The sequence below is a fragment of the Melanotaenia boesemani genome, chromosome 13 (genome assembly GCF_017639745.1).
Source record: "Melanotaenia boesemani isolate fMelBoe1 chromosome 13, fMelBoe1.pri, whole genome shotgun sequence".
NCBI lineage: Eukaryota > Metazoa > Chordata > Actinopteri > Atheriniformes > Melanotaeniidae > Melanotaenia > Melanotaenia boesemani.
The window spans coordinates 4,718,139-4,736,992 of record NC_055694.1 but is presented as its reverse complement, the minus strand read 5'-3'; the positions used below and the strand labels follow the sequence as shown (position 1 = coordinate 4,736,992).

The 18,854-nt window shown below is 37.6% G+C and overlaps 1 protein-coding gene across 2 annotated transcripts in view; it reads left to right on the top strand.

Annotated features, from left to right (window-relative positions):
• LOC121652048 (formin-like protein 13) overlaps window positions 1-16,970 on the top strand; it is a 47,791-nt gene extending 30,821 nt beyond the window's left edge. For both annotated transcript variants that reach the window (XM_042004584.1, XM_042004583.1), the window contains 6 exons: window positions 1,228-1,380; window positions 7,148-7,277; window positions 7,422-7,454; window positions 7,778-7,875; window positions 9,852-9,935; window positions 15,460-16,970. In XM_042004584.1, coding sequence (XP_041860518.1) covers window positions 1,228-1,380; window positions 7,148-7,277; window positions 7,422-7,454; window positions 7,778-7,875; window positions 9,852-9,935; window positions 15,460-15,561 — 600 coding nt within the window. In that variant the 3' untranslated portion in view covers window positions 15,562-16,970. The remainder of the gene's footprint in view (window positions 1-1,227; window positions 1,381-7,147; window positions 7,278-7,421; window positions 7,455-7,777; window positions 7,876-9,851; window positions 9,936-15,459) is intronic.
• The last annotated feature ends 1,884 nt before the right edge of the window (window positions 16,971-18,854 follow it).

The following is an 18,854-nucleotide window of genomic DNA, read 5'->3' as shown; positions in this document are numbered from 1 at the left end:
GGATCTGACAATGAATGACTGAAAACCGGGAGTACTTATACACAGAGGGAGTAACAAGACACAGGTGAAGTGGATGACTAATCAGACCAGGTGAACTAACGAGGCAGGAACAGAAAACCACAGGAACACAAGAGGGAAAACCAAGCATGACAAAACTGAAAACTAAAGCATGAACATAACTACAAACCAAGAACATGACCAAACTAATCATGACAAAAACCAAAATCCTAAACAATCAAAACACCCACCAAAACCCAGAAACCGTGACACTGCCTACTGAAACCTGGACAACTTTTCCAATCATAATTCTCTTTAAACAAAGAACATATAGACTTATGATCCATGAACTGATGGAAATCACATTTATGCAAGAAAAAAAAGCTCCAAATTCATGTTGTTTGATATAAATAGAGGCCTTATAGAAGTAGACCTCTTTGTGGTGTGGTATATTTATAATTCCAGGATTAGAACTAGTTGTGTTTATAAAGTGGTGGCAGCTTACATATATTTAGTCTATTTTTTGTATTTAGCTAAAGTAGTACTTCCATTCCAAAAGGGTGTGCCCTTTTAAAAAGCAGGTACATTTTTCCACATCATTGCCGATGGTCCTGCATAGACCCAGTTTATATGATGTAACCGGATTTCTGCTTTCTCCTCTGTTTAATTGCGGCTGTCCCACTTGTAGGCTTTCGGGAGGTTATTCTTAAAACAGGAACATATGGTGGGATTGTTGTTGCTGGGCTGGCGTGGGCTTTATTTGGAAAAAATAACTCTTTTTCAAGTACTACAATTCCCAAAGCACCAACTTCTGTTTTCCTCTAATACACCATTGGCAGAACCTAAAATCCCACTTTGATTTTTTTCCCAGCATGATTTCTATCCATATTCAACAGGATCTGTTCAGAGGTGGTTAAATAGGGAGATTGTGTGATATTCTACAGGGAAATTTGTACTTGACACAATTGCATACTGAATAATAATCTTGCCTCACAACAGGATCCTAATTATTCATTTTATGAGGTCAAATGAGGTGCTGTGAGAATGTAAAATTATAAAGCTTTAAGTTATCTTTTTTGACTTTGTCAGCAAGTTCTGAACCCACCAAGTCTCAGCTGTATTTCACTTAAATTTCACAAAGCTGTCTGAGGAAATGAATAAGAGCACATGTGTGAAATTGAATTATAGAACAAAATGACTTTGCTCTGTGCTCCTGTGTTTGTTTTCCAGCTGATTAACCAGAAGATCAGAATGTGCACGCAGCTGTACAACTGCAGGTCATTTGTTTCCGTGCTGGAGTACCTGCTCACTGTTGGCAATTACCTCAATGAGAATGCCGGAAAGGAAAAGGCCAAGGGATTCCGCCTCTCCTCCTTAACCAAGGTATGATTCCTCCACTGCTGCCTGACCTTTGATTGAGTTTCTCCTCTAGCCTAATAAGACTGCTCATTGACATACACAGCAGGGCCTCTGTGCATCTCTCTGTTTTTTTGTTGGCTGTGCAGGTTCACTCAGGTCTGTGACACAAACAGACAGTTGTGTCACTGCCTGGATTCACTGGAGAAATTAAACTTTGCACAAAGTGCAGCTCATTAAGAGCCATCATTAAGTGCGTTTAGTTTGATGTTATTTACACTGAACAAAAATGAATGAACCTTAAATTAAACTAAGGATTGAGCCAAGGTTTTGTGTTACATTTAGTATGGATGTGGTTTAATACCTCAGTAAACAACTAGCATGATATACCTACATCCCATGGTAGTCAGCTTGATTGAGTTGTGTTCCTCATAACTGATGTTCAAACATTTATAGATTAAAGTGTTTGTTCTGATATTAACCCGCTTGTCTACCATCAAAACACGCTGAGCGCCACCATTTTCATACAAATTATTTTTTTTATATTTCCTTCATGTGACTGAGTATGTCCACACTACAGGTGGATTTATACTTGTGCAGCGTCTGCGTGCGGTCGGTTATGCCGTAGCTGACGCTGGTGAGTTTGCTCTCGCTCTCGAGCGTACGGGGTACACATCGTTTTGGTGTCGTGTTGCAGTTTCTCCTCCTAATCTAATGCCGGCCTTTTTGTGTGGAGTTTGCATGTGTGCATGGGCTCTCTGGTTACTCTGGCTTCCTCCCACCGTCCAAAGACATGCATGTTAGGTTATTTGAGGCTATTTGGTCACTCTAAATGCTCCCTAGGAGTGAGTGAGTAGTTGTTTGTCTGTCTGTTGGCCCTGTGATGGACTGGTGACCTGTCCTGGATGTACCCTGCCGTTCGCCTGCAAATTGCTAGTACAGGATCTAGCCCCCCTGTAACCAGGGTTCGAATTACGGGGGAGCTAAGGGGAGCTCGGCTCCCCTGAAAGGCGCAGGAGCTCCCCTAAAGACATTCAGCTGATACTTTGAGGGGGAGCCCTAAAATTAGTTCATTTTCAGGTTACATTTAATTTTTCAAAAAGGTTCTGTCATGAATGGCGGCGGAGGTGAGGACCCAAATGCAGGCAGTCAAGGCAGGAGGCAGAATCGGTGCATTTAAAAGGTTTATTCTATCAAACCTCAGGACAGGGAACCACACACGACAGGGATGAACTAAATAAGGATCTGACAAGGGCAAACTGAAAACCATGGGGTATATATATACACAGAGGGAGTAATGAGGAACCGGTGAAGTGAATGAGAAATCAGACCAGGTGATCTAACCAGCCAGGAACAGAAAACACAGCACACAAGGGAAAACTACAAACTGAACTAAACATGACAAAAGCAGAAACCAAACCATGATCTAAACAGAAACTAAACATGACAAAAACCAGAACTATGAACCAAAATCACAACTAAAAAACAACATACATGATCATGACACAAACACAGCCCATGATCATGACAGGTTCCTGATGTGTCTTGAAAAGAATAGCATTTATTTGTCAGCTTTGTGTTTTATTTATTTATTTAATTTAATCAATTAAATCATCCAAATGTGATCCGTTCTGTTTCCTTCAGCACCGTGGACCGTTTGTAGTGTGCTGTGAGCATCCATACATAAAACACATATGCTTTTTTTTTTTTGTTCCTGTTTCTGATTAAACAAGCAGCATACAGTAGCAGCAAAGTTTAATTTCATTAAGCAGGTATAGAAAATGGATGGAAGGACGAATCATCTACACTGTGGCATTTTTCAGATGTGTCATGATAAAATGGTGCAGGAAAAATCAAAGTTACCAGGATAGACATGAACTACACCACCAGCATAGCTCCACTAGCTCACTGACCTCACTAAGTACAACAATACAACAATGATGCACAAGGTGTGCCATAATAAGTGTTTTTATTTATTTTTTTAAACAATAAATATATTTTAAAACATTATTATATATCAGATTCGAATGACCCTCATTTATTCACTTTGGGACCTGGTTTCAAAAGATTTTTCAGGCTTCAAAAATGTTAGTTTTATAATAACAAAACATCCACATTATAAAAACTAAAAGAAATATGCTTCAACTCTTCTCTCTGATGACAAGACCTAAATTTCAAACACACTGGCTTTGTACAGTGAAAGCCTCGGCGGACCCCTGTGCTCTTTGGGGGGCACACCTTTGAGGGGTCAGGTACCCTGGGTTGAGAACCACTGTTCTAGAAGTTTTATAACACAATTTCTGGCTCTAAACCAATTAGACTGTTATATATTGTTTATTTGATCCGTACAAAACTCTGAACAAACACAGACAACTTGTTAGGTGATAGCAGTAAGTTAACCGTTTGTGTCTTCAGCCACTAAAAACTGACAAGTTGTCATGTATTTCTGCAAACCTTCAACTGAACTGAGAGATCCTCCCCAATTCATCCTAAAACAACACTTTTAGGAACCTTCAACTACAATGGGTACCTTTTTTTAAAATTATTTATTTTCAGTGTGCAGGTTCTTTGAAGGGTGTGTCTTAGACCAAACTAGAATCTTTTCTTAATCCTGTAACCAAAAGGTCTTGCCAGTATCTCAAACTGTTTTGTTACCTAAACCTTAATAACCAACGAAGGGAGCAGTTCAGCTCTGTTCAAACCACCTTCATTGGTGTGGCACCATTTCATCTCAAGGCACTTTTAAAGATACAGTCCAATTCAGTCCAGTTCACTGTGGTGCAAATATAATCCAATTAAAACAAATCTATTAAATGATCCACAGTAGCTCAATGTATAACTGTGTTAATTTAAGTTAATTCATAAAAAATAAATAACTGCAGCCCTAAGTAAAATTAGTGTGTCAATTACTGACACCTAGTGGTCAAGTTGGAGATAGACACTGTTTTAAATGCCATCCACCCCGGACTGCTTTAGAGCTGCACGAAATCAGAAAAACATGCGACAACACCGTTGAAAATTAAAATGATGATATGATCTGCAATAAATAAAACTTCACGTATAGTGGTGTCCTTCAGTTTAAGCATTAAAGATCAAACAGAAAATGAACAGCCTGCAAAAGCTTGAAGCTAAAATGTTTGATAAATTAACGAGACTGGTGTTTTATATTCAAGTGTGGATTGTCAGCAGCTTCTGTCAGATGAATCATAGTTTCCATTAATGCACTGATGTCTAACTAATATGAAACAAACAGAATAACTGAGATCACCAGATATGATAGATACCCTTATCAGTCATCAGTCCAGATATCCATGCTACTGTCCATGTCATCATGTGAGGTAATTAGAGCTTGCAGTAATGGCGGTGCCGCCAGATGACCCAACACTCAAAATGGCTGCAGGATTCATCTGTAGCTGCTTGTGGTTGTACTGTTGGTGGCAGTTGGAGATTTAACATCTAACATTTAAATGTTTCCCCAGGTGCTTGGCGCAAGTATTCGACATGTTTTGCAGAGTTCATTCTATTTTTGATGTATTAACCACCAGTTGTTCTACGCCCCCATATTCATCGCTTCTCTGGTTATCTTCCACTATCACAACACTCACTCCATGTGCTCTAGTGCCGCAGCCTTTAGCATCTACATGGAGCATCTATGAAGAGTCCATTGATCCACCATTGATGCACACAGAGCTTGAATGCACAGCAGCATTTGTAAAAGTGTCACATCACTTCCTTTAGTACAATTCAGGATCGCGAGGAATCTGGAGTCTCTTAGTAATTAGCAGGCAAGAGGCAGGTCACCTGGACACGTCACCTGTCCATCTTAGGGCCAACACAGAGAAGCAAACAACCACTCACACTAACTCGGAGGGAGAATTTTAGACTTAACCTAACATGCATGTCTTTGGATGGTGGGTGGAAGACGAAGTACTCGGAGAGAAGTCCCCACAGAAAGGCCACTATTCGAACCTCCCATCAGCTAAGGCTCAAACCAGTGAGCTTCTCGCTGTGAGGCCGCCATGCTAACCACCACATCACCGCGCAGCCAGATATATGTATATCACACAGGCTAACATCGCAATGAAAGTAAATTTTTGATATATCGTGCAGCCCAAGACTGAATCTTAACTTACTGATAGAAAAACTTTGAAGAAATGTTTAAATGTTGAAGAACAAAGGCCAATTTTGTTTCCTGCCTTCATCTGTCCCAAATTCCCTCACCTCTTTGTGTTTTTGTGAACCCTCCACATCTTTTAAGACCAAATTCACAACTTATTTAGTATTTAACATACTTTATGGCAGTAACACGGCTGTTCTGTACTATAGCAGCACAAAAGATTCATTTTCAAGTAATAAAAACACAACAATCAATTCAGCTAAACATTTAAATGCTAAAAGAAACCTAAGTTTTAATATTAAAACTATTATATGAATCTTTTTTTTTTTTACTGTTACAGGCAACTTAAATAAGAATATAGGCTGTGAGATGAAGTCCACTCCCTCCACCACTTCCTTAAAATTTCCTTTGTATAAGACAAACACTTGCAAGTGCACATCGTCTGAATATTTGCTCTGAGAGTCAAATATCACTCCAGCCGTTGAATCATGGCATAGATGGGAAAGTTGTGCAGATCTCAAAGGATCAGAAATGTTAAATGTTACTGGAGGTTTGCAGAATTTTTTAAGCATATCAATACATTCGGTAAATCTATCAGAGATGCAACAAAGATTAATTTTCCATCTAACTCTGGAGAGGAGCTAACAGATTTGTTCTTTAAACTCATTTCTTTAAAGTTGCTGTATGGCCTGCTTTTGTCTTGGGGGGAATGACTTTTCTGAATCCCTCTGACTTCAGTTGGTAAAACTGAAGTCAGAGTAACTCTTTCTACAGGGAGGTTTGAGAGGCAATGTTCGACACACAGAGGCAAAAGTCCTCAGCTTCATTTAATGAATCAGAGACCTTGCGTTACCCCTGAGGTGTTTCCAGGTCTGTCTGAGACGAGTAAGCTGTTTTTGCTCGAGACAGACTCACCTTAAATTAATGACTTACTGCTTTCAAGAAAAATGCATTGAGGTTATCTCAGATCTTTTTACTGGTTCTTGTAAGCATCAGTACTCGGTTCATGTCTCGTACATGTAGCCCTTAAGGGCTTAAATTGGTAAACAACATAACTTAGAAAAAGACTGTGAGGGGCTGTTACAGGATCCCTGTTGAATTTCAATTATGTGGCAATGTCTGCTGCAACATGGCTAGAATTTTAGTCATCATTGCTATTTGATAAAAGTCTAGCAGTTGAAAAAAGCCCTTATTTATATAGTGTCTTATAAGACTCATGGATTAAAACTAATTCAGACAAGCTGTTTCGAGAATGTCTTTGCTGGGGATCCACCGATACTTTAATGCATTAAAACATAGAGATTAATATGTGGAATATTGTTAATTTATATATATATATATATATATATATATAAACAAAAACAAAAACAACAACAACAAAAAAACAAAGTTATTACTCATGTCATATTAAAAATCCAAATTTGGCATTATCTCGTAGAGAGAAGCACATTTTTGGAACAGGTGCTTTGTCAAAGTACAAAATGTACAAGATCCAAAGAGGACAGAATCCACCAAAAACCACTTTATCCTCCTTATTGAAGAAGTTTCTGGAAAGTCTCACAAATGAAAGCTGGGAGGAGGAGACCCAATGTGGTGGTCCACATACCACTGAACACTTGTCCTTTTTCCTTTATAGTCATTTTGACCTTTTTGGTTTTGTGTTTTCTCCATCCTCAGCTCTCCCAGCTGCGTGGGAGGAATAAGAAGTTCACCTTGCTCCATGCCCTTGTGGAGCAGATCATGTTGCATGAACCACACTTGGCCACTTTTACCAAAGAGTTGGCAGAATTTGAAACTGTCGCAGGAGGTACTTGCTTGTCGAGATTTTATCAAAATTGGGGTGGGGGGAGGTTAGTGTGGTACTGGTCAATTGAGGTCTGTGAAGTGAAAGGCGCATTTTTGTTGTGTGTGACTGTTTTTTTTTTTTTGTTGTTGTTTTTCCTTTGGAAAGCTTCCATCAAAGGCTTGACCGCAGAAGTGGACGGTGAGTAGATCACATTTACTACTAGTCATTCGTAAATTTGCTGAAATCACTGTAATATAAGTTACTAGAAAGTGTTATAATAACAATTGTCAGTGTGTCTGTAACTTCAGTTTCAGTATGCTTTATTTAAATCCCATCATTTCTTTATCTGGGCAATTTAGGTTCTTAATCCGGTAAATTGTCTTTATGGTATAAGCAGTTGCCACAAGCAACAACGCAGAGCTCCACAACACCACAGAAAAACTGTCTGATTTAAAGATTTTACTTGCTTCAGTGCTCAGATATAATTAATGTTTACCAGTATTTTTTGTGTGTTTCTTCAGTGCTGAAGAATGAAGTACAAAAAGCCATTCAGTACAGAAAAACCTGCAAGAAGACAAAGGCTGGCGCTCACCACCCAACGTTCTCTGAAGACCTAAAGGTGAAAAAGCACATCCCTTTGTTTACTGCATGAATTTATCTGACCCACAGGATTCCTGCGAATAAATCCAGGATAAATCTACCATAATGGCACAAGGAAGATACAAGAGGTTATCTGAGTGGAGCTGGTGTAGATCTATATGTTATCCAATAAATATTATGTTAGACAAATACTTGTCAGTTTAATTCCACCGACATTTCAGACTATCTGCTTCAGATGAGCAGATCAAAGCTTGGAAAAACCCGGAAGTATGTCAATTCTGTGTGTGTGGACCGGTGAAAATAGTTGAAATTAGGGATGGGCGAGTCTAAATCAGCCAGTCAAAATATCGAATTTGATACTTTTAAGTATCGAGATAATCTGCCGATACAAAACATGCCATTTGTTTTCACTTCTGAGAGTTTAAGGCAATAAAACTGTGTGTGAAGCCGAATTATAGTGTGTTCCTTCCGTGTCACATGGTTATGGTAGCCTATCAGATGTCATGATGGTAAATGGATTTGTACTTATATAATACTTTTTCTGTCAGCTTGACCACTTAAAGTGCTTTCATCACACACACTCATTCCCTGACAGACATATTGGAAGGCAACATGGGGTTAAGTGTCTTGCCCAAGGACACTTTTACACGTAGTCAGGGAAAGCCTGGACTCGATCCACCAACCTTATGGCTGGAAGGAAAACTGCTCCTCCTCCTGAGCTACAGCTGCCTCATTGATGCTGCTGCTGTTATGATGAGGAGGTTTTATTTGATATTTTTCTGGTTATTCATCATATTACTTTTACATATGATATATTTTTTCATCTAATAAATGTGAATAATCTTATATTAATCTGTAGCTGAATTATTTTATCATTTTGAAAAATTTATTCTAGCTTATTTGCTTTAATTTACTCATTAATATATTTTTTATCATTGTTTTAAATGCTTTTTAAAAAAGAAATATTGATGTTCTTGAGTTTTATTTAAATTCCACAAAGATATTAATGCACACTGTACAAACATAATTATCCTTTAAGGCGTAAAAGGTGTCAATATCAATACCAATATCTGTATGATGAAAAAGTACCTAAAACTAATGGTATTGTATTGATGTGAAAAGAAAAAGAAAATAAAAAACATAAAAAATGAAGAGTGATCAAAGTTGAGTGTGATCATGCAAATCACGCCTCGCCTCTGTGAAGGCCAGAGGCAGACCAGGGTGGCCCCAAGACCCAGGCAATCAGCAGCAATCCTGGATCACAAATCCCAGCCACCCCACCACGAAGTATAACCACGCATCCGCCCAGAAGGCAGGAGAGGAAAGCCCCTGTAACACCCACCCTACGGCGCACAGGCCTCGGCGGGCCAAGATCGGCAGATGCCAACCCAGCCGGGCACCGGCCACCCAGGGCGGGCGGAGTGATTGGTTATAGTAGCAGACAGCTGTGGTGAAGCAACATTATAACTAAGCTGCAGACCTTTCTCTCCCTCACAGCTAACCCCCGTCTATGTGCTTGCCACCTAATCAGTGATTAAGATTTTACTTGTTTTCCTCCCAGATTAAATTAGCAGAATTATGTCAGCAGTAATGAACGGGGTGTTATATAATGCTAAGTTTTCATTTTTATTCTGTCGTCTTTTACCACTGCACAGAAAAGCTTGTCAGCTGTGCTGTGATTCAGTCGGTGATTTCCTTGTATTTTATTTGCAGTCCTTGAATTAATAAGACTGAACAATAAAACTGTGAAGTGTCTGAAACATACTGTAAATTTTTACAAAAGGTTCACTTCAGTTCTCTAATCATCCTCATAAAAAAACTGAAAAAAATCTAGTGCCACTCAAAGTGAAAAACTCAAAGGCATAACTTCCATCCTTTTATGCACATTTTTGAATATTTAATTAATCTGAGAAGAAATAAAAATAATTGTGATTACTGATTTGAGTGGAGACTGACCAAACTCAGGGGCTTCTTGTTCTGTTCTCTCTTTTCCAGATGGTAATTGAGAAGTACAACCTGGATCTTACTTCGCTGACCAAGATGTGTGAGGAGATGAAGAAACTCTATTCTGCCATACTGGTAATCCTTGAGTTATTATTTCAATCTCGCTTTAGTACAGCTTCAAGGATGGATGCCCCCTCCATTCTAGATTGCCCTCTTCAATTATTTGTCATTTCATCTCCCCACGTTACACCGTGATAGCACATATATTTTTAAAAATGGAAGGTTCCTTCTTTTACACCAGGTTTCCTTAAGGACTCACATCTTCGATATATAATATTCTTTCTCCATTTGTTCATTAATCATCAGGATTAGAGAACAAACGCCTGAGAGAGGAAGTGGGATAAGTTTAATTTAAGTCTTTAGTGTGTGATGTCATTTCAACAATTGCACCACTAAAGATTAGAACAAGAAAGCTGTTATGGAAGAAATTTAGGTTTAAAAACTTAATGTATTACCTCACAAAGAAACACTTCATGCTGCATCTGTGTTTCAGTTTGTGACATCAAATATTCACAATGTCTGCACAAGGTTATGGTGCATTCATTCGTTCCTGGAGCATTTATGATTTAAGTGCCCTTTGATGCGGTCTGGGCTCTGGAAATATTCTTTTATGTGTTTGTCTGAGAACCACACTTGCCTTTAAGCGATTGTCTCAACATGAAATCTCTCATAAAGAAAACTCTCCTTCACATCGATCAGGTTTAGTGGAAGCACTGGTCCTGTGCAATCTTACATCACATTGTCTATTAAAGAGAACATTTTCTATGTTCACCAGCCTGGTTAGATTAGGTGTACAGAGCTCAAGCCCAGTCATGACATCTTAACAGGTGCTATGTCTTGTTTTAATAGAGCTTTTTACCAAAAACAATCAATACAAAAATGGTGCCTGTTCTATCATTTCTTTCTAATGTCCATGAACAATCCATCATCATAGAGAGTTCACATACCCTCCCTGATGTTTTTCAGCGCTGAGATATGAAAGCATAAGCTGTGAGCTCTGGGCCTGCAAGGGAATTATGTTTTTATGTCTGGGAACGTTAGACTTGTGCGCGCTTCAGAAAGTCACACACTGAGCAGGCAGACACCACAATGGCTGTAATGTTTTTGCTAAAGCCCTCACATATTAAAGGAACCATTTTACAAACATTTTCATCTTAAGTGTGAAGCTGCTGCTAGCAGGTGAGCTTAAACTTAGCTTAGCTTCACTTATCTCAGCTTAGTTTAGTTTAACACGAAGACTGGAACTGGCTCAAACACTTTGACCATCTAATCAGATAAATAATACTTTCTTGATTCTACTTTGAAGTTCTTTAACTTATTAGAAAGCAATCAATTGGATGCTAACATTGGAAGCTATGAATGGAAAACGACACGCTAGCTCAGCAGCAGCTTTGGTTGTCTGCCTTCATGTGCACAAAATGCCTTCAAGAACAGTATTGTAGGTCACCAGCTTTTATTAGTGCTTCTTTCTGGTAGTTTCATCAGTAAATCAGAATAACCTGACTCTGCAAGTACAAAAATGTCCTTTTGGGTGCTTTTGCTATGCTATGTGCATGCTAGACTAAAACAAATATATCTTGTTGGATGAATATGAATTGGATGACTTAAAAATGCAACTGAAATCCATCCTGTGTGGACTGAAGAGAGCTCACCCCTGGCTGCAGTTTCCTGTTATAGCTCATGAAAGATCTGGTTATGAGAATCTGTTTAGTAAATGTTCAATAGATTTTCAGTAAGCTCAGAGTGAAGCTCATAAACCAACGATTTTATTTGGTTTTGCTGCAAACATTTATTTTTAAAGATACAAACATGTCCTGTTGGGAAGGTTAGCAAGGTAGAGTCACTGCACCAGGATCCAGGTTAATCTAAGGCAAAGCTTGGGAGCAGTCTCCTCATGCTTTTGGGTGAGAGGAGGAAGTTGAATTAAATGTGCAAAAAGTGGGTTTAACGTGTATTAAAGCAAAAAAAAAAAAAAAAAAAAGTATTGTTTATGAAAATGCTAAACCTTCAAATCAAAGCATTCTGAAAAATGTTTCAGTGTTGTCCTAATTCTTAAATATTTCAAGATTATTCCTTAATTTTAGCATAAATCCCTCCTCAAAGTATTATTAACGACGGTTGTGCGCCGGCTGTGGCATTTTAAAGTTTAACAAGTTGACCTTTAGCTATAATGTTCCCTTCAGGCCAGGAGTTATATTTTAATCACCAGGCGGTGCTGCCAAAATGCAGCCTTGTCCCTGAATGTTTCATCAAAGTTAGGCCGCTGGAATCCTGAAATATTTGATTGAAATATTTAGGTGATTTTTTATTATTGCTTATTAAATTAAAATGCAACTTTTTGTTTTGTAACTTCTTTTCTGAGGCCATTTTTAGTTTTGTTAAACACCAAACCACAGTGCCATCAAGCCTTCGCCATCAGACTGTTGGGATAGGAGGATGTTTTTAGTTTCTTACCAGCATCCATGCTCCTGTCACCTGTGTGCTAATACAGTACACCGCCTAGAAAAACTGGAGAAAATGATTAAGACCGACTGGGCTGTGCTGTGCAAACGAGCATTTGGTTGAGATAAGGTGTCATATGCAATCCAATCTTGTCACAGGGGAGGAAAGAGAGGATTCGTAATGACGCTCTTCAGTAGTGTACATGTATTAAACATGGAGGAGGTGCATGAAACCTTTGAGAGGGTTGGTTTTACTGATGTCTTTTATTTGGGTAACTGTAATCTGGAGGGATGATAAAAAATGTTTAAGCACACATAAAAGGATATTTTTATGGAACATGCTGTACAATGTCTTCCTCATTTTCTCTCTTAATTAAATGTATTAAAAAAAATCTACACTGAAAGCTGACATGTATGTCACATACCAAGCCTTTTTTTAAATTAATTTAACCTAAGCAAGGGGGCATTAAGTTATTTTATTGTGCTTCTTTAATCAGAAAACTGAAACCTGAAGATGATATAAAATTATAATTGGGGGTAGTCAACATTTTGACAACAAATTTTATTTGTACTTGCATAGCTAATACTATTGGTATAATTCTTGTTTTTGATATAAGGACATCTGGGTGTTTATAGGTTGTCTTTGTAAACATCATCTGTGTGTTCTCCACGTATAATTAAGCCAAATGCATAAATATTATATTATCTGTGATAAGAAATCTGAACAAAGCTGGATGTAAACAGCAGCTTTGACATCCAGGTCCATCAAATCTAAGTGCGATCCTTTTGATTGTTCCATTATTCTTTGACCACAGATGTTTTTTCTCATGACATACGTCAGGAGAAGCTTCAAGGCTTCAAGGCCATGATATCAACTCATGTTTCTTTATGCTCTCAGAGGGCTGAAACCTACGGTTAATTAAATTTAATTTACTTTATTTATTGATGCAAGTTCCCAGCAAATGTTCTCTTCAGGTACTTTAAAGATACAGTTGATTTTTACCCAGTTTATTATAATCCAATTATAAATCAATTTAAAGGACTATTTAAAGGAAAAGTTTAAGTCTGTTTCCTTTGTTCATCATAAAATCATGTCAAAGACATGTAAAATAAACAAACAAAAAAGAAAAACATCGAATCTAAGTTGATTAGTCAAAAATTCTCCACTAATTCAAACTGCTGGATCTCTGCTGGAAAAAAAAAACTAATCACCGACTAAAATAAAATAACAGACAACAATGTTTTTACCAGGAACTTTGAGGAATAAATGATGGCAGACAGCAAACGCAAGCATGAACTACAGCTAACTGTGACAAATTCCCGCTATAATAGCAGTAATGAAGTGATTTCAATGCCAAGCTCACTATTTTTAACGCTTAGTCAGATGTCTTTATACAAAGAAGTCAAATAGTTTTAGCCCATCAGTACCTGCTCCACTTGTACACTGCATAATCAAAGTTTATTTGAAAGCCCCAAATCAGCTCAGACCAACCAACCATTGTTGTTGTGGTAGGAAAAGATAAAATCTTTTACTTTGAGCAAATTTCTAGGCCTCTGCTTGAAAATTGCAAACCTTTAATGAAACTAGAAGCACTCAGAGAGCACAGATCTCCACCAAGCAATTGTCATTTTTTTTTGTTGATGATTGTGTGCTTTTTTATTTTTAAGCTCTAATGGAAAAATGATCCCCATCTCCCCACAGTAAAGAATCCTTTAAAAAACATCCTGGATCTGGCGGTGATCCAGATCAGCCCCAAAATCTAATCATTTCTGAGATTTCCTGAAAATTTAATCAAAATCCATTCGTAACTTTTTAAATTTATGTTGCTAACACACAAACCAATGCCACATGCAGTATACATGAACTGCACCTTGCCGGAGGTCATTAAGCATATCTCTGCACCCACAAGGACTATGTAAATCATTTTTGCGTCACGGTAAAGAGAATAAATGAAGATGGCACATAGCAAAAATGAACAAAGTTTTGTGCTCGCCTTAAAAAAAAAACTAAACAAAAAACAAACACTTTAAGGATGAATATAAAAATCCCTTAGGAATGATGCAGCTAGCTCGAATCCTCCATCAGGTCATAGTACAATATGGAAACATTATCTCTGCAAATGCCAACTCTGATAAAATCAGAGGTTTTAGGTTAGACAGGTCAGACGAGGTCTCCAAAATGGTCAATCTTTCATAAGTCAGGTTTTAAAAGGAAGACCTGGACATTCTGGGAATGTTTTGTGTGACTAAAATCACTACAACATGTTTTTCTATTGGGTAAATTAGCAGAAACTAGCCATGTCCAGCGGAAACCAAACCGCCTGCTTGCTTTTGCAATGTTCTTGAAATAAACGCAGTTTGACCAGTTCATAGAAAAATTTTAATGCAAAGAGGCAAAGGCAACGATTTGATCATTTATTAGGGATTATGTCCTAGGAAAAGTGTTTATTTTCATCTCTTATGAATCCATCAGTAATAAATGGAAACCCATCTCAAGTCTAATGAAATCCAGCTGAGCTGAAGGCTTTTTGATATTTAGCTCATGCTGCCTGTGTATATTTACAAAAAACCTTTAATGTTTATGCAATAAGATTTCTAGAGTATTTTGTTTAATAATAATCATATGAACAAAATTAAGAAAAATTTCTCAAGTATTTTGTTTCATTTGTAAGACTTAAAACCACACACAGAAATGAGAGAGATGGGTGGAAATGGGAAGAGAGGCAGTGTGAGGGCTTGAATCTGAATTTCAGCCTGCGCTGTCAACAGCATGCAATAAGCCTATTAATACCCTTTGCAGCAGTAACCCTCTCTGTTGATGTTTGACTGGAGAATTACTAACATTCCTATGCCGTTGACCCTTAGCCACTGAGGTGTAAGTATTAATTAGGCAGTATATGTCTGCCTCATTGTAGGATTCCACTCAAGGACACAGATGCATGCCAAGGCAGCATATGAGGTGATTACACCAAACAAGTCAGTGTTAAAGAGAATATGCATGACCCCGGCACAAGTTCACTAATGAAACTAACTGCACTTATTCATTCTTAAACTGCTTTTGCAAACTCAAAGATTTCACAACGTGTAACTGATATCTTACTAAATATTAAAAAAAAGTAATTCATGTTTTTTTGTTTGTTGTTTTTTTTTATGTGCAGGTTAAATTTGGAGAACCAGCGGATCAAGACTCCCAGGAGTTCTTTGGGGTGATCTGTCAGTTCCTCCATGACTTCAAAAGGGCCTATGCTGAAACAGTTTGAGTGGTACAGCGCGCACAGAGACTCCTTGTTAAAATGAAAAACTGAACCCATTGTCTCGTGGTGCTCACACATCAGGCATGATTACTCTGTGTGCTGCTCGAGAACCATTTCCCAGTCAATTAGGTGGAAGCAACTCTTGAAATCTGCCTACATGTGCAGATTTCTGAAAAGACATGAAAACATAGGAGACAATGGACGACTGGTGAAATTATGTCTTCATCAGCGTGCAACGGAAATTAATCATAATGTAGTTAAAATTCTTTTGATTTGTTCTGTTTTATGATTTTCTTTATTATTGCAGATGTACTTTTAATACTCAGTATGGATTACATGTTGACTCTCTCAATGGAAATTAATTCTTTATTGATAATCTTTGTCACATAGTTGTTTAATGAGTTCAGCTTGTTTTGGTTCATCTGTGCGGTTACTTGGTGTAAAAATCACGGTGCAATGCTATATCGATTCTTTTCCTCTTTTTTTGTTTATTCACAAAAAAATCATCTCAAGTCCTTTTACAAACATAATTCACTAAAGACAAATCCACATTAGTCCAATATATAATAGCTGTGTTCGGATAAGGCAATTTATAAAAAATAAAGCTGAAGCTAAACCATATAATTGCATCAAATCTTAAGTCTAAACTCATCCCGTTGGTATCGATCGATACCAGCGGGATGATCGATACCAGCGGGATGATCGATACCAACTTATTTTACATTTTCTACAAATTGAAAAAAGCTTCAATTTATTTTTTTTGTTTCTGTCATTCATAAAAGATGTTTTATTTGACAGTAATCTTTATTCTGTGTTTGATTATGATGATAATGATAGATAATTAAAGGCAAAGTCATTAAATTATCGTTAAATTTTTAAGAAAAAAAATATATTGGTATTAATATCAGCATCACCGATACTTGCCCTGGATTTACTTGATATCAGATCGATACCAACATTTGCGGTGTAGCCCAGCCTTAGTCAGCAGTTAATTAACTGGCTTCAGCTTAGAACGATCGTCTTATATACACACTGTCCCCAGACCAGCACAGCAAGTCAGACCCTCCCATCCAAGCTTTTTACTTGAGTTTATATATGCATACGTTTCATTATCATTTTCATTTATAATGATTTAACAGTTATTCTTATAGTAATAATAAATTATAAAAGGTAGAATCAGTTCCCAAATGTGCTTTTTGCAACTTACATCTAGCGATATCGGAAAGTTGTGTGTGTGTGTTTGTATATTTAATCTATGAGTGCTTGTAATCACCAAATTCCACAATATAAATGCAATCTGTTGTTTATTTTTTACATTAAAGTAGGATATAATATAAACCTTACTCCTATTTACGGTCTCAAACTAGATATTCTCAGAACTTAGTTCTAATAAAGAGCCGGCTGTATGAACTGTATCAATCTGTGCTGGTGTTTACTGTTATATCATTCCTTACTGAATCTATGTCCATGTACTGTTACACCCCTACTGACCTTTAGAAATGCAGATGCATTTATGATGCAGATATGAAAACTCCACCATGAAACACTCTTCTGATGCCAAATTGTGCTGCTCATTCCCTCAGCTGTCTACTGGCAGAGAGACAAAACCGACTCTTCAGAGTCCTGCAGTGACGGCTGAACTTTAAGTGTCATTATTTTCTCTTGTGACCCACTTCAGGAGAAGCTCCAAAGCCGCCTTTGATTAAGCCACTAAATTGTGGCCAGCACATGATTTCCCTTCAAGGAGACAGTCGGGCCATTTTAGTTCTGGTCAGAAGTGATTTATTTCCTTTTGTGTGTCTGACATTTGAATCAATTACCAAAAGTTCTGCAGAAAAGTTTTGCACAAGCTGGCGTTTTATTAGCAGAAACACAAAAATCTTTTTCTTTCCTTTTCTTTTTTTTTCATTATTCATCATTAAAGCAGATTTGGATCGGTAAGACTCCTTTTTTCTTTTCATATTAGAAGCATTTACATGGAGCTCCTTTGATCTGATTGAATGTCAATCAGATTTAAAATGCGTCATGTAAACATCTCAGCTGATCTATCAGCCTCGATCAGAAAGAATTTTTCGATCTGATTGAGAGGGGTGGTTTGAACCTCTTCATGAGCCACTTTTATCGGATCAGCAGGAAAAATTCTGATGGTTTCTGTGGTCCATGTTGTTGCTGTGCATACTTGAACCACGTGGGGGCGACATGATGGAACGAGTTTCAGAGAAGACTTGAAAAAAGGAGGCAGCAGAAAAGAACAGGACTGTGGTGGATTCAGCAATTTTGTTAGAAACTGAAAGAGTTAAGAATTATTAGGCATTTTGATGGTCAAAAGGTTCAAAAGAAACTAGCAGGCATTGTGCATGTCGAAAGCGTTGTAATCATTTTTAAACTGTCGATCATGTAAATACAACTGATTGGATGACTTTATTAACACGACAGCCAGAATCTCTGATCAGATTGATTTTAATCGAAAACATGAAAACGTAGTTATTGTGTCTTTACTATACTGATATAGAAAAGAAGCAGGGATGTCTTGATTATGCTCTTTGTCTGATTTTAACCAGTCTAAGTCAGAACATACATGCAAACTACACACCACATGCAGAATTAAGCTATTAAAATGGATTACATGTATATGCATGTATGCATTTGCTCTGTACTGCAGTTAGAACGACCTTTGTTTAAGCTCTTCCTTGTGTGTGTGTGTGTGTGTGTGTGTGTGTGTGTGTGTGTGTGTGTGTGTGTGTGTGTGTGTGTGTGTGTTTTAAATCATGCAGTCCTTTTTCTCAATAATTCTTGTATTTTTTCAATTTTGAAATATTTCCTGACAACAGACATGTTAGCATGCTGCTGCCTCAAGTCTTCTGGGCATCTATGTAGCACAGCGGTCAATGTTAACACAGCAAACTGATGAGCTGTACTCCAGCTACACCTACACCAGAATCTACCAGCCATATTTGCTGTTGGAAAGTGATGTGCGGATCGATACCCAAATATCTATACTACCGATACCACTTTTTATGTTCTAGAATTGATTTTCATGTTAGAATATCAACATTTTACTGATTTGTGGTTAATAAAAAGTCTATTACAAACTGGAATACAGTGGAAAGTAACTATAATATCAGGGTTTTCTCTAAATTATACCCATTTGGCAGGAACTACTTTTTCTTCCATCATATGTGAAATGGCACAGCGTAGGGGCGTAGCAGCAATATGGGATGTGTGTGAGAAGACAGAGGTGTAGCAACACCATGATCCCCCATAAACATCTGAGACTTGACCATAACACAGTATATAAT